The sequence below is a fragment of the Boleophthalmus pectinirostris genome, unplaced genomic scaffold, assembly GCF_026225935.1.
Source record: "Boleophthalmus pectinirostris isolate CB_2022bp ecotype Guang Dong unplaced genomic scaffold, ASM2622593v1 HiC_scaffold_15, whole genome shotgun sequence".
NCBI lineage: Eukaryota > Metazoa > Chordata > Actinopteri > Gobiiformes > Gobiidae > Boleophthalmus > Boleophthalmus pectinirostris.
In genome coordinates this window covers 8,492,355-8,508,362 of record NW_026571070.1, presented here as the reverse complement: position 1 = coordinate 8,508,362, position 16,008 = coordinate 8,492,355, and the positions used below count along the sequence as shown (strand labels likewise).

The 16,008-nt window shown below is 38.3% G+C and overlaps 1 protein-coding gene across 3 annotated transcripts in view; it reads right to left on the bottom strand.

Moving 5' to 3' along the window:
• LOC110169969 (enhancer of polycomb homolog 1-like) overlaps positions 1–16,008 on the bottom strand; it is a 112,732-nt gene that overhangs the window by 53,429 nt on the left and 43,295 nt on the right. For all 3 annotated transcript variants that reach the window (XM_055151175.1, XM_055151173.1, XM_055151174.1), the window contains 4 exons: positions 13,642–13,787; positions 11,353–11,559; positions 9,114–9,262; positions 1,019–1,169 (listed from right to left, as the gene is read on the bottom strand). In XM_055151175.1, coding sequence (XP_055007150.1) covers positions 1,019–1,169; positions 9,114–9,262; positions 11,353–11,559; positions 13,642–13,787 — 653 coding nt within the window. The remainder of the gene's footprint in view (positions 1–1,018; positions 1,170–9,113; positions 9,263–11,352; positions 11,560–13,641; positions 13,788–16,008) is intronic.

Sequence of the window (16,008 nt, the reverse complement as noted above, 5' to 3'; positions counted from 1 at the left end):
GAACATGAACAACTTACTTGTTTTAAGGAGGAGATTGAGAAGGAGAAGGACGAGGTTTTTGGCCGTGGTGTTTTGTGGGACAGCGGCAGCGACGTCCATTGAAAGAAACGTGTGGATGTGGAGACGTAGCCAAGAGTGGTGAGTGGTGATGTGCTTCGCTTCAGTGACACAGAGTTCATTAACAATTTTCGCCTACTTCAGCGCAGAATAGTGACGTTTGTGTCTTGTTGATAACGTGTAGGTTGGATGAATGCACTTTGGCCGTTCACACTGAAGTCACATGTCAAAAGATCAGATATGTATCAGTTTCAGGAGCACATATCCAAGTGTTCTGGGTCGCATTTGAAAAAAATCAGATCTGTGTCGTTCAGACTGTCATTAAAAGATCAGATACAGGAACATAGGGGCCAAAAAAAAAAAAAAAAAATCGGATTTGGGTCACTTCAGGCTGCAGTCTGAACGTAGCCAAAATGAATTAATTCATCAAATTTGAGTTATTCAGGACAATACGTTTAGTTCAGAAATCCCTTGGCGAGCTGCTTGAAAGGGAGTGGCGAGCAAATGGAAGCTGACGAGGTACAAGTTGGAGACCCCTGATATAGAGTGTCAAAGCTTTATAATGACATAACATGTTCACGTGGACTATCGGCCAATATTGGCAAGATTTAGGCCGTTATGTCTCCAGGTACCAATATCAGTCAGGCCCTTGTAGGCACTGCTCTGACTGAAGCTCTGTTACTCAAATTAGACTTTAATCTGAGCTTTAATTTAACACAATCTGACTAGAAAAAGCTGATTTAGCTGAAACTACAACAGGTGATCTGATTTGACAGGACCAGAAACGCTCGTATTGATCACAAGCTCCTGAAAGTGCGCTGTTTAAACCCATTTTGTGTTTTTCTACGTTCATTAATGTGTGTATTGTGTCACTATGGTAACTCCTAAACGTTTGACTTTAGAGATACACGTAAAACACCCCCAGAGTGACGTCAGTGTAAAGCATGAGCAGACGACGTACCTTCTTGTAGTCCTTGAGCTCCATCATGTCCGGGTGTCTGTACTGGCTGTTGGACAGAGGCAGCAGAGGGATGGTGTAGACCGGTTTGACCAAAGCTCTCTGCGCCAACGCCTCGGCCATCACCTCCGCGCCCAGGTCCGGCATCGCGTTTCTGAGGAAGAGAAAACGACAATGTGAAAATTTGGCTCATTTAAAGTATAAAAGTGTCGGTGTCCTCCAGAAATATTAACACTTGAAGCACGCAAACTCCAACACCGTGGAAAAAAAAACAACAACTTTAAAATACGCGTCAAAAAGTCCCTGCTCACCACAAGAACCAAAATAATCTCTCTGAACTGTCCACGAAAACCAAAAAAACAGATCTGACTTTAAAAGGGCACTAGGAAACTTCTGGTGGAGGTAAACGCTTGTCTGGAATTTTCCACAGAATGATATTAATCTCACTCACGTTGCATTTATTCAACTGTGAGGTGTTTTCATTGCCAAAACAAAATACCGAATTGTGAAACACTGCAGATAAAGCAACTCCACGGAGAAGATAATACTGAAATAATTATGAAAATTGCTGACTGTTTAAAATAAAAACAAAAGAACAAACATTGAAATATTACGAACGCCTTTCATAATAAACAACAACAATCTAAAAGAATTGAATTTTCTGCCCAATCTGGTGATAAAAGGATGATTATTAAACAAAATCAAATTAAAAATAAAACAAAATGTACCACAAACAGTTATGGTCTACCCTTTGTGGCCAATCTGTAATATTACAAAACAATATTACAGTTTAATATCTCAGCTAAGGGTGTGCAAAAATATCAAAGTATCAATATATATCGTATTGTTTAATGTAAAGATACAGTATCGATATCATGGATTGCATTTTTTAGGAGTATTTTACTAAATTATTTTGTGAATGAGCTACAATTGTGTTGGAAAACATTTTTATGCAGTACATTTTCACTGTTTTGATGACTAAAATTGATGTTTTTCATATTAACTTTGCACCAGAAGTGGTTTGATTAAGACTTTTAGTATAAAAGCCAAAAGTTACTCAAACATATTTGAATTGACTTGAAATATATCATAAAAAATGGTTTAAAAAAAATAAATAAAATTTTTTCCCCCATATTTTTAAATTGTTCTTGAATAAAAAGCGGGTTAACTTCGCAGAGTAAGTTCTCTTGAGAAGCTGCAATTCCAAAAAACAGTACTACAATGACAGAAAACTATAAAATGACAAAACTAAAATAGTGAAGTCAAAATTGTGAACTGAATGACAGTTCATTCATCAAAAATTATTCTAAGGTACAGGTGTGCAAAAGTATTAAAATATCGTATCGTTTAATGTGATGACACAGTATCGATATCATGGGCTGCTGTATTGATATATCGTCAAGAGTATTTTTTTTGGTGTATTTTACTAAATTATTTTGTGACAGCGCTACAGTTTTGTTGCTTGTTCAGAAGAAGAAAACTTGTTTATGCGACACATTTGATATTTTCACTGTTTTGATGATTAAATTAATACCCAGTCCTACTAGTATGCATGTAAACGCACTCACTGAGGGGTACAGTGATCTTCAAGGAGGAGCCAGAGCCCAAACATGGGACTGAGGCTGCAGCTCCAGTGTTTGCGCTAGGGCTGGGTATCATTAAGTAGTTGCCGATACGATACATACCTCGATACATAGGCCACAATACGATACAGTGCACTTTTGATTCGATACATTTCAAATCGATTTCATACGGTTCAGTAAAAAATAAAGGCTAAATCTTGACTGTGACACTAAAAGTCTTTGTTAAACCACTTCTTGTGCAAAGTTCATATGAAACACAAATATTTTATTCATCAAAACAGTGAAAATGTCAAATGTGTCGCATAAACGAGTTTTCTTCCTCTAAACAAGCAACAAAACTGTAGCTCTTACACAAAATAATTGAGTAAAATATACCAAAAAATACTCCTGGTGATGTATCGATACAGCAGTCCACGATATCGATACTGTATCATCACTTTAAACGATACGATATATCGATATTTTGATATTTTTGCAAACCCCTAGTTTGCGCTGTCAGATGCAGCTTCATATCTACGCACAGAAACCTACATTCGGTTTGTCGATTGGAAACGAACGTAATCGACGAAATTCTTAATGATCAAGTATCGATGAGTCGACTAATCATGCCCATCCCTAGTATCGAGATATGTATCGTATCATGGCCTATGTGTCGAGGTTTGTATCGTATCGGCAACTTTAATGATACCCAGCTCTATTCTCGTGAGCCGAATCTCTTCTTGTAGAAATTGTGTCTCGTTCCATCACGGAAAACATCATATCGTGGCCCGTGTATCGAGGTTTGTATCGTATCGGCAACTTCTTAATACCACCCAGCTTTATCTACAATATCAGAGTTTAATATCCCGGCTCTACCCCGCAGCAGCACGAGCCTCTCACTGTATGACTGAGTGGGCACGGAGCGAACGCTAAAATCTACGCCCTGAAAATAGACCGAGGTCCCACTGAAGCGCGCCGCAGACAGGAAGCAGGTCGGGATAACAAGAGGAAATTGAAATGTCACCGCAAATCAAAGCACTTCAAGGAGACAAGTCCAATTTAGAGCGGTGACAGCGGAGAGGGGAGAGGCCCGTTCCCCGAGCCCGTCATGTTCGCGCGGATCAGAACCGCCGCGCTCCGAAGAGGAAGAGAGATAAAAAATAAATTACACTAAAGAATAATGCAAACAGCGGGTGTATTGTGCAGACACCAGACTGACAGAGAAGAGAGAAAGTGATTTACTGCATTGAATAGAGAAAAGTAAGAGTGGAACATATTGACAAAAATAATGTTTTTATGAATCACAAATGAACTAAAATGGAGCCTGTAAATGAGTTTGTTAAAGTTCAAGTATTGTGCAAATGGGAAAGGACCAAGAAGCAACAGTATTACAATTCAGAGTAAAGATTATTGTGAAGAAACATTACGATAAATCACAATTATTGACAGAAATCCTGATTGTCTAATAGATCAACGATGCTTTGGATGTGATCAGCTTTATGAAACAACCAGATAAAAAGGTTAGGTTTACTTTTAGGACTACACATTGACTTGAAATTACTTATTTTTTGGTTTTAATATGTATACAATTATTTCTTTTTAATGCTACACCATGCAACTTTTATCACCTGTATGATTCTACGGAAATAGAAAGTTAAACTCAAACTTGGAGCCAAAGGAACAACATTTTCAAGGAAACAACGAAGAGGTACTCCACCAGCCCAAATAAAAGCCAGGTTTAGGGGTGTGCAAAAATATAAAAATATCGATATATCGTATCGTTTAATGTGATGATACAGTATCGATATCGCGGGCTGCTGTATCGATATAGCATGAGTATTTTTTTTAATATGTTTTACTAAATTATTTTGTTACAGAGCTACAGTTTTGTTGCTTGTTTAGAGGAAGGAAACACGTTTATGCGAAACATTTGACATTTTTACCGTTTTGATGATTAAAATGTTTCATATGGACTTTGCACAAGAAGTGGTTTAACAAAGACTTTTAGTGTCACAGCCATGATTTAGCTGTTATTTTTTATTGAACCTCATCGAATCGATTTGAAATATCGTATTTTCTGGGTTATAAGGCGCGGTCTTAAGACTCCAACCCCATCAAAAAAAACGACAGCGCGACCCACAATCCAGAGCGCCCTATACACGAATCCACTCGGGTGTCCCAGTACGACTTCAGTAAACTACAAAGCCACACCACCTGCAGAACACGCAAACACACACGGAGCCACACTCATCACTCCACGCCGACGAGGAACGAAACAGAGGAACGAACCGAAAAAGCGAGCGCAATGTGCCACTTCTAGACACAACTGAACAACTGAGTTACTGCGAACACGCCGACAATCCAGCGCTCCCAGACAGCACCCTCCCTACACGCCACAACTGAACAAATCCCAGAGTCACCGTGAACTAGGGATGGGCATTCGATTAAATTATCAATTAATCATTAATGTTTTTATATTAAAATGATCATCATTATTATTACTATCTGCACTACTAATCTGCATAAATAAATTCAACTTTACGACATATAAACCGTAACGACTCTTGAGCCACATCAGCCCGTTTGACATTATAATGTGTTTAATTCAGTTTTGCGCAACTCTCACAGAAACAAAACTTAAAACCACATGGCTAATTTGCATAAACTAAGTGAAGATAAAACTACAGCTCTTGTGTCGCTGATGCAGTTCAACTTCTGTCGGATTAAAAGACATGACTCAGGTGAATACAGGTTAGTGTGACCATATTTGCGTTTGTCAAAACCAGGACACCGTACGGGGGGAGGGAGGTGGGGACTCGTCATCGACATTGCGTGACTCTCACCTGGTAAAACTTTTTCCCACTGGACACTGAAACATGTGCTGCTTTGTTCACTGTGCACATGGACTCACACTTGTCCCGAACAGAATGGAAAGCGTGGAATTTCTTGTACAAGTCATTGTTAAATACGCATTTGTGTTTCGTTACGTTGCAGACTGACCGACTGTGTCTCGCTCCTTCTGAGTGCAGAGAGACACATGTACGGACCCTTTTTTGGTCACACTACGCACAGCAACCTACATTCGGTTTGTCGATTAAAATTAACGTAATCGATGAAATTCTTAATGATCAAATATCGATTCATCGACTAATCGTGCCCATCCCTACCGTGAACGCGCCAAACAAAGTCCGACTGACCCATCTAACTGTTGTGTTTCGTGTTTATTTGTGAAAAAAGTTCGAAAATAGACCATTCTACGACAATGCGCCTTATAGAGCGGAAAATACGGTATATGTATTGTATTGAACCGAAAGTGTACTGTATCAAGATTTGTATCGTATCGTGGCCTCTGTATCGAGGTATCGGCAACTTCTTAATGATACCCAGCCCTAGTCAGGTTTGTGGAGATGCAAGTCCGCGCACAGTAAAGACACATTTTTCTATATTTTAACTCTATTTTAAAACACACTGGGAGTTCATGTTCTTCCAATTATACTATGACCCAATTAAAGCATTATCAGTTAACGAAATATGAGTGGATGTCAAATTAACCTCCCCAAAACCCAAAAAAAAAAAAGAATATCAGCCTTGTTTCACGTTTGTTTCGATGATTACGTCTTTAAGCTTCTCTTCTCTGCACCTCAAAACAGACGTCTGCAGATTTATTTACCGTTTCATTATTAATATATCTAATTTAGTAATAAAATAAAATAAAATATAGTCTTGTAGTAAATCTTGCCTCCTGCCAGAGTGAAGAGAAGGGGGTAATTTGTGTTTGTGTTGAACGAACAGATCAGCGCAGATTGATAAAGCCTGCAGAATAATGTACACAAATGTGAAACCAATTACCACGGGCAGCCAGGCTTGACTCCAACGGGGGCTTTATGGGGCAATAGTGGTAAATAAACTGCTAATACGGGGCGCTTTTATGGCCTCTGTTGGGGGAGCGGTGAGAGAAAAGACAAGTAAACAACACAGAGGTGAACCCGAAGCACTGATTTGACTTTGTAACCTTCACGGACCAGTCAGTGTAGGAAAAAATAATACTCGGAACAAGAACGAAGCAATGAGGAGATGAAAAAGCAGTTTGTTCAGATTTTATACACAAAAAGGTGAACTGTGTAACTTTTCTGGGAAGGTCTGCCTATATTTTTGTCGCCATGACGATGTAATTGTTTTGCTCGGAATGTGTCACCATGTAAACACTTAATTCCGAAGTAAGTGGGTGGTTTGTTCCGATTTTAAAGACGAATTAGTTTATTCTTTCTTTTGTTCAGCGCCATTAGTTTCTCAAAATAAAACTAAAAATAAGACAACGAAAAACACAACCGTTTTCCTCATTATTTGTCTCCAAAACCAAAATGAAAAAAAAAAGGATAAAAGATTAGTTTTTTCAGTTTTCAATTTTGTGTTTAAATGAAAAATGGAAAAAAAACTGATAACAGAGGTTTCTCATTTTTGTGACTTAAACTTTGCTGGACTTTTGCGTCGCATACGGACTAAACCAGGACTAAAACAGGGACCAGACTGGGACCAGGACCAAGACCAGGACCGAGACCAGGACCGAGACCAGGACCAGGACCGAGACCGGGACCGCGACCGGGAATAGGACCAGTCTGGGACTGAGTCTGGGACTGAGTCTGGGACTGAGTCTGGGACTGAGTCTGGGACTGAGATCGGAACCAGACCAGGACCAAGACTGGGGCCACAACTCAGACCGGGGACTCAGACCGGGGACTCAGACCGGGGACTCAGACCGGGGACTCAGACCGGGACTCAGACCGGGGACTCAGACCGGGGACTCAGACCGGGGACTCAGACCGGGGACTCAGACCGGGGACTCAGACCGGGGACTCAGACCGGGGACTCAGACCGGGGACTCAGACCGGGGACTCAGACCGGGACTCAGACCGGGGACTCAGACCGGGGACTCAGACCGGGGACTCAGACTCAGACCGGGACTCAGACCGGGACTCAGACCGGGGACTCAGACCGGGGACTCAGACCGGGGACCGAAAACGTTTTAGTCCTGGTTCAGTCCAGCATCTCAGTTTAAGTCACGGAAACGGCCATTAGCCGTTTTTTTTCCCATTATTCATTTAAACACAAAATCGAAAACTGAAAAAAACAAATCATTATCAATTCCATTTTGGTTTTGGAGACAAATAATGACGAAAACTGTGATTTTATTGTTTTCTTATTTTTGGTTTTATATTGTAAAATGAATGAACGAATGACACACGGATTCACATGTTTTGTTATCCCAATAAAATGTCTTTAACACCAGATTAAATTCACTTCTTGTGTTAGTGTAGCAGTTCTTAGAGGTCCACGCTTTTGTCTTTCGCCTTAATCGCACGACTAATGTTACTTCACAAATGTACAGACGATAAAATCTCTGGCACGAAACTGCACTTCGAAGAGCTACAGGAAACCTCGAACGCCAACACTGAAACTGCTCTTTATCACTCACACGGCAACTCTAAAACAGCAGCAGACCCGGGAACACTTCAAAAACAAACGCGAGAAGAAACGAAAATACAAATGAGTCACTTTAGTTTCAGTATTCATACATATACGCCTATTTGAACTTCAACGTATTGATGCAGAGAAAATTAAATCCAATATTTATTAATTCAAAGAGGCCAGGGCTGGGCGTTTATTCTTCGTTCGTTTGGACTTTTAATGATAAAGATTTTGTAACACTGCTAAATTGTGAAATCAAGAATTATGATGAAACAAGTTTATGTCTGAATGTCTTATTGTGCAATTACAATTTACAAATCTACAAATTTAATTCAACGTTTACTGTCAAATCTTCAGACAAAGATCATATAAAGAATTGAAATTGGGTTTCTCGCTACCATGCATAAAAAAAATAAAATAATAATAATAATAAAAAAATTAAATAACATGATAAAAAATAAATTAAATAATATTTAAAAAATAAAAAATAATAAAAATGATAAAATTAATACATAAAATAACAATTAAAACTAAAAATATATGAAAAATAAAATAAATAATAATAAAAAAATAAAAAAATGAATAAAAATATTTTAAAAAATTAAAAGTAATAAAATGATAAAATAATAAATAAATACATAAAATAACAATTAAAAAAATAAAAAATAAAGTAATTAATAAAAAATAATACAAATAAAAAAAAAAAAAAATATTTTTTTATTTTTAAATGGGGGGGGTCTGAGTCCAAGTGTTTTTTGGAGATTGAAGATTGAAGGCGGTTTTATTTGGAAGGTGGTTTACAATTTCTTCTTAATAACAGCATATGATAAGAATGAAAAGGTACTGTCCAGTGTGTAGGAAAAAATTAAATAATCAAGATTTTAGATTTTTGAAGATTTCCCAGCCCTACAACAAGTCAACCTCTACCTCCTCGTGCTTCATGTTCAATAAAATAAATATATAAACAGGTTCACCATAAAATCGACATGACTAAATTCTCCCCTCTCCTCACAGACCGCACACACCCACACATCCTCAGACTCCACTAAACTTTAATCTCTCTCACTCACCTCTTCTCCACGATCTCCAGCGTGAGGTGCAGGAGCTCCCTCTTGCTCTTCTCTCTCCGTTTGATCATCTCCAAAATGGTGACCGCTCGGCTCAGGTCCCGCCGCAGCTTCAGCATCTTCTCATAAGACGCCTCGTCGTTCTTACGGTTCTGAAAAGCAACAAAGTTTGTGTTAAATAGCTTAGAGGTTTTTACTGGTAACCTCCACGTACGAAACCACATGTACCATTTTTATTTTTCACTTGCAAGAAATTCAGGCAACAGATAAATGTTTCCAGAACTGTAATCTCAAATATGACTGAGTTTTGGGGCCATGAATGACTCAGGATGTAATGATATCCAAATCTCTTGGTACGATATTTATTGAGATATTTTGGAGAAGTTAATATAATTGTAAATGGGACACTTTTTTTGCTTTTAAAATACCTTGACAAGATTTTGGTGTGAATTATTTCGATCATAATCCCAAGAATTCAAGTAAAAAACATTTCTTATGTAGTTTGCTATGTTTATAAGATGTTGCGTCTATAAAACCATGCATTTAAGCAAAGGAACTTGTAATTCGATATACTGTGACAGTGCCACGATATTATTTTAAGCCTTTTGAGGATACAATATCATGATAGTTTGAATGACAAACAAAATACAACTCCAGGCGTGTTTAGGGCTGAATAAAAATGCTTTTAAAACACAACAGATTATATATATATATATAGAGCATTTAAAATCCAATGTGTCATCAGAATGTTCAGATTTCTGGAGGAAAGTGGAGCCAAAGTGAAGCAGATGCAAGATATTTTCAATGGATAAACTAATGAGCAGATCTAAATGCTAATGGGTTTACAACATTATAACAAAAAATAAACCATTTAGAATCTCCAAGGTGCAAATATTAGTTACTTTGCTTCTCTGTTACATTTTTCTAACCTCAAAATTGTATCTGAGCTTCACAATTTATGTCTAATATATCTGTAGATGTTGTGATGAACTATAATGAACCCAACTTTGGTCAAAAATTCTTAGTGTTTATCATAATCTCTTCTTACTAATAACGTAAAACACTATTGTAAATGTTATTTAAACTGAACTTTAGTCTCACTCACATGTGTCTGAGTAGTTTTCACTTGCCAATTTTCTTTAGATTTCTTATCATTTGTGATATTCTGAAATTAATCCCAGTTTTCCCATTGAAATGACATTATTTTCCACTTCACTTTCACCTCCATTTGCTTCGATTCTGAAATTTAGAATGTTTTTATTTACTATTTTTTATAGGGTCTATAAGATCCATTTCTCTACAGGTAAAATTTGACAATAGAGAAGAAATTGTTGGAATTATTTGGAGACAAGCAGTAAGAAAGGATGTGCAATAAGACAAAAAACAAACAAGGTAGAAAAGTAAGACATCACTATTCATTGTAAATTCCATGCGATGCAATAAAATCTCCATGGAAAAAGTTTACCGTATTTTCTGCACTATAAAGGCGCTCTGGATTGTTATACACTGAACGGTCTATTTTCAAACTTTTTTCACATATAAACCGCACCGGACTACAAGGTGCATTAAACGAAACACATCAGTTAGATAAGTCAGTCAAACTTATTTAACGCGTTCACAATAACTCAACTTTGTTCAATTGTAACACGTAAAAAAACAAATATCTGAGACGCTAAATTGTTGGCGTATTCAGAATAACTCATAATTGTTCAAACAGTTGGGCGATTACAGCGTCCAGCCCGTCCGCATCCCTCTCGTCATTATCCGAGTCAGTGTGGTTACTGTTCCCTGGCAGTTCAGTGATGATTCCGGTCTTGGTGAAAGCTCGGACCACAGTTGATACTGATCCTTAGCCCGGGCGTCCACGATCCGTTGGCAGATCGTGGCGTAAGTCGCTTGGCGCGGTCTCCCTGTCTTGGTGAGCTCGCAGTTTAACTTTATAACAGCCTTGAGTTTAAAGTCGGCGTTGTGAGCGTGTCTCTTGACAGGTGCATTTTGATATTAAAAGAAATCACAGTATGTATTATTCCGCGATGCTCCTGACGATGGAAGCCATAATCCTGCAAGTGGTGCGGCTTTGTAGTTTACTAAAGTCGTACTAAGACACCCCAATAAATTAATATATATGGCGCTCTGGATTATAAGGCGCGCAGTTGTTTTTTTTATTTTAAGTGCGCCCTATAGTGCAGAAAATACGGTACACAGTGCAGCTTTAAAGAGCAAAAACAGTGTTGATCCGTACCTTCCGGGTCTGCATCTTCTCCGTCCGGCGTCTGAAGGCCACGTAGGGATCGCTGGTGCTGGAGCTGTCCCGCTTCTCCTGTTTCACGGCCGGGATCAGCGTTCCACTTTTACTGTTTTTCCTTTTGTGGCTCCAGTATTCAAACACCTCCTTTATCAGCTCGTCGTCCTCCTTCAGCAGCAGCTTGGCCTCCTGCAGACTCACCAGCTGCAAACAGAACGGCATATGTGAGGATTCAGCAAATACAGAGGACGGGATACACACAGAGATCCAATACAGCGAGGAAAAGAAGAGGATTTATACAGTAGTGTTTTCTAAAAGGCCCAAACTGACACTTTAAGGTCCTATATTACACAAAGTTATTTATTATTAGTCTGTCTACGTCTCCAAAACTCAAAATACTCTGTTCGACCTTGTGATGTTTTCTGTTCTGAGAGAAGAAGTAAATATATGCAGAGTTTGTGTTAAACATGTGTGAATGAAACAAAACACAGCCCCAGGTTTGTTTCACACTGCACAAGGAGGAAGTCTGTATTTAAATCTGTCATTCAAGCTTTCAGAAACCCTTTAACAGTCTCCCCAGACGCTGAAATGAAACTGGTAGTAGCAGTAGTAGTTGTTGTTTTAGTAATAGTTGTAGTGGTTGCAGTAGCAGCAGTAGCAGCAGTAGTAGTGGTTGTAGTAGTAATAGTGGTTGTAATTGCAGTAGTAGTGGTTGTAGTAGAAGTGGTTGTAGTAGTAGTAGTTGTTGTAGTAGTATTGGTAGTTGTAGTATTAGTGGAGGATGTGGCTGTAGTACTGGCTATAGTAGTGGTTGCAGTAGCAGTAGCAGTGGTTGTAGTAGTGGTTGTTGTTGTAGTAATAGTAGCAGTAGTAGTAGTATAGGTGGTTGTTGTAGTAGCACTAACAGTAGTAGTAGTAGCAGCAGTAGTAGTATAGTGGTTGTTGTAGTAGCACTAACAGTAGTAGTAGTAGCAGCAGTAGTGGCAGTGGCGGTAGTTGTTGTAGTAGTAGTAAGTAGTAGTAGTAGTAGTAGTAGTGGCAGTGGTTGTAGTAGTAGTAGTAGTAGTAGTAGTGGCGGTTGTAGTAGTAGTAGTAGTAGTAGTAGTAGTGGTGGTTGTAGTAGTAGTAGTCGTAGTAGTAGTAGTGGTGTTGTAGTAGTAGTAGTAGTAGTAGTAGTAGTAGTGGCAGTGGTTGTAGTAGTAGTAGTAGTAGTAGTAGTAGTAGTAGTAGTAGTAGTAGTAGTAGTGTAGTCGGTTGTAGTAGTAGTAGTAGTAGTAGTAGTAGTAGTAGTAGTTAGTGGCGGTTGTAGTAGTAGTAGTAGTAGTAGTAGTAGTAGTAGTAGTAGTAGTAGTAGTAGTAGTAGTAGTAGTAGTAGTAGTAGTAGTAGTAGTAGTAGTGGCAGTGGTTGTAGTAGTAGTAGTAGTAGTAGTAGTAGTAGTAGTAGTAGTTAGTAGTAGTACGGTTGTAGTTGTAGTAGTAGTAGTAGTAGTAGTTAGTGGCGGTTGTAGTAGTAGTAGTAGTAGTAGTAGTTAGTGGCGGTTGTAGTAGTAGTAGTAGTAGTAGTAGTAGTAGTAGTAGTAGTAGTAGTGTAGCGGTTTAGTAGTAGTAGTAGTAGTAGGCGTTTGTAGTAGTAGTAGTAGCGGTTGTAGTAGTAGTAGTAGCGGTTGTAGTAGTAGTAGTAGTAGTAGTAGTAGTAGTAGTAGTAGTAGTGGCGGTTGTAGTAGTAGTAGTAGTAGTAGTAGTAGTAGTAGTAGTAGTGGCGGTTGTAGTAGTAGTAGTAGTTGTAGTAGTAGTAGTAGTAGTTGTAGTGGAGGTGGATGTAGTAGTAGTAGTAGTAGTAGCGGTGGTTGTAGTAGTAGTAGTAGTAGTAGTAGTAGTAGCGGTGGTTGTAGTAGTGGTGGCTGTAGAAGTAATAATATAGGCAGTAGTAGTTGTAGCAGCAGGTCGTTCGTTTTGTAGTATTCGTCGAATACATGGTGGTTCTTAATCACACACTTTACACTTCAAACCGCAAATAATCTGTGAGTAAAACAGAAAAAAACACCCTTGTGATGACAGAAAGTGTCATTCTTCCTCTAGTCAGTGACAGAAAATAAAAAACAAACAAATATAAAGCCGTTTTTAATCCCATGTTGCTTCTTTACGCTGTAACTTCTACGCAAATGGATATAAAAGTATTCCAAGTACTATTCCAATCACTTTTTTATTCAGTATTCTGTATTCTTCCCTTCACTGGTAGTATTAGTTTTATTTCTTATAACTCGAGTTGTTGTTGTTTTTTGGTACCTGCTGCCCGCTGCCCTTCTCCAGGCGGTCGATCATCTCCTCGAACTGCAGCTCTGTGATCTCCATCTTCTTCTTCAGCTTCTTCACAAACAGGTCGTCATCAGAGTCCAGGTCATAGTCCGGCTGCTCCGTGTCCAGACTGAAAGCTGCAAAAAAAACAACACGACAAAAAAACTTATTATCACAAAACTTTCAACTCAAAGCTAAATAGAAGGTTCATAAAGAAGACTATAGTCCAGATTCGAATTACTTTAAATGTCGAGTTCTTCTCTCAAATTAAACTTTTCTACGCTCTGCAAATTCATAACTGGTCACATTTTCGTTGCGTTTTCTTCAATTTTAAGCAGCTTTTCTGTATTTTGCCTAAACAAATTTACAGTTTATGCCTCTCTTTACTGTGGACAGGGATCAAATTGGTCAAAAATAGGGACATTTTTTGTACAAAACTCTGACAAATCACTGATCGTTCCACCTTGTGACGTCACGTGGTCATACGGGAAGTGTTTTAAACTCCGTACACATTAACTCTTTCCCCCATGAAGACGACATTTGATGACCCCCCTGAACCCTTAATGACGACTTTTGACACCTCCGCCGTATCACTAAAGACGAGATTTGACGACCTTTAGAAACTGCTCGGTTTTTCACATTTAAACAGAGACTGTGATCGGTGGGGGCCACTACAACCCACACTAGACTGACCAATAGGATTCAAGGATATGTTTTCGCCGATTTTTTCCGAAGTTAATCGAAATAGTGACGATGGTAGCTTCCGGAAAAAACACAACACGAAACACGTGCAATGGAAAGATCGCGGCGCTGCGGCGCACAGTTTTAGAAATAATGAGGAGCGGACGTATTTTATGGATAAGTTTAGAGAAAGTGACTTTTATAGATTTCAAAGTGATGATGTTGAAGTTGATTATAAAATGGAAAACAGCGACAGCGACGGACTTTCGGGGAGAAGGTGAGAATGCCGCTGATGCGTCTGTGTGGAGTCCTGCGATGTCCCAACAAACTATCTGAGCTTTATACTCGATTATGAACCAAAATTGCCCTGAAATCTGGATGTTGCCCAGGCCAGTCCTTTAAAATATTTCAGTCTTTTTTTCCAAGATGCGATGTATAACAGAATCGCTACAGAAAAAACGCTTATGCGGAGCTCTGCACACGAGAAAATAGCCAAGATGACAAATACTGGACACACACTGACGGGGAAGAGTTTTATTATTATATTATAATAAGCTAAATGAGTTAAATAAATAAAATAAGTTGAATAAGCTTAATGAGTTGAATAAGTTAAATGGAAAAAAATTTACTGGGTGCACACAGGTGTACAACAGGTAAAAACAGGTGTACACTTGGCTATACTGTACCTGGTGATATGAAATCTGTTTAAATACTTTGACAAAGTATATTTTTTATTTTTTTATGAATATAGTTCTCAGAACATGCAGATATCAGATGCTGAATGTAGTTTTTTGTTTTCGAGTTTGCACCTGACCAGGTAAACTCTCATTTTCAGTGAGCTGTTATACACCTATAAATGAGTTGAATCACATTTAAACATCCATAAATGAATAGTTCAGAGTCTAAGGTTTCCAGAGATACAAATATGTCTGTGTTACAATTAAGTTCATGAGTGTAAAAATCATTTATAATCACTCGTGGAAGTCTGTTTTCTTTTATGCAATTATGCTCTATGGGTGTAGCCCTAGTAACATATGTATGGGTTGTTCCTAGTCGGCGTCCAGGGGGAAAAGAGTTAACTAGAATCATTTTTGGATAATTTCAGATGTGGAATTAGATAATCTCTATGAAACTAAAGGTAAAAAAAAAATAGCTGTTTGCATGAAAACATCCACTTCATGACATCACAAGGTTGAGCAGAGCATTGTGAGCTTTAGAAATACTCAAAATAACATGTGCAAATGAAACAAAACACAATTCCAGGTCTGTTTTTGAGGTGGTAACTAAATTCTAACATGAAGAAAAGCTCAAAAATGAATTTATTTTGAGTAATATAGGACCTTTAAGTGACATTTACACAGCCGAACATGTGACTGGAAATTTTCTGACAAACACGGCAATTATATTTAAAAGCCTTGTACCGGATTTGTCCTGCCCCAGAACAGATTTATTGTTTTTGCCAAAGGTTCAACTTTAAAAAGGTGCATTGTGTAACTTTTCTGGTTACAGGGTTCGTCAAATGCTTTTCTCCATGGAGATGTTATTGCCTGTTATTGTCTGGAATGCTTCACAATTATGGTATTAAATCTTTTTATCTTCATGGAAACCAAATCAGACCAAGTTACAGGTCAGGGACGTGCAAAAATATTGAAATATTAATATATCGTATCGTTTAAT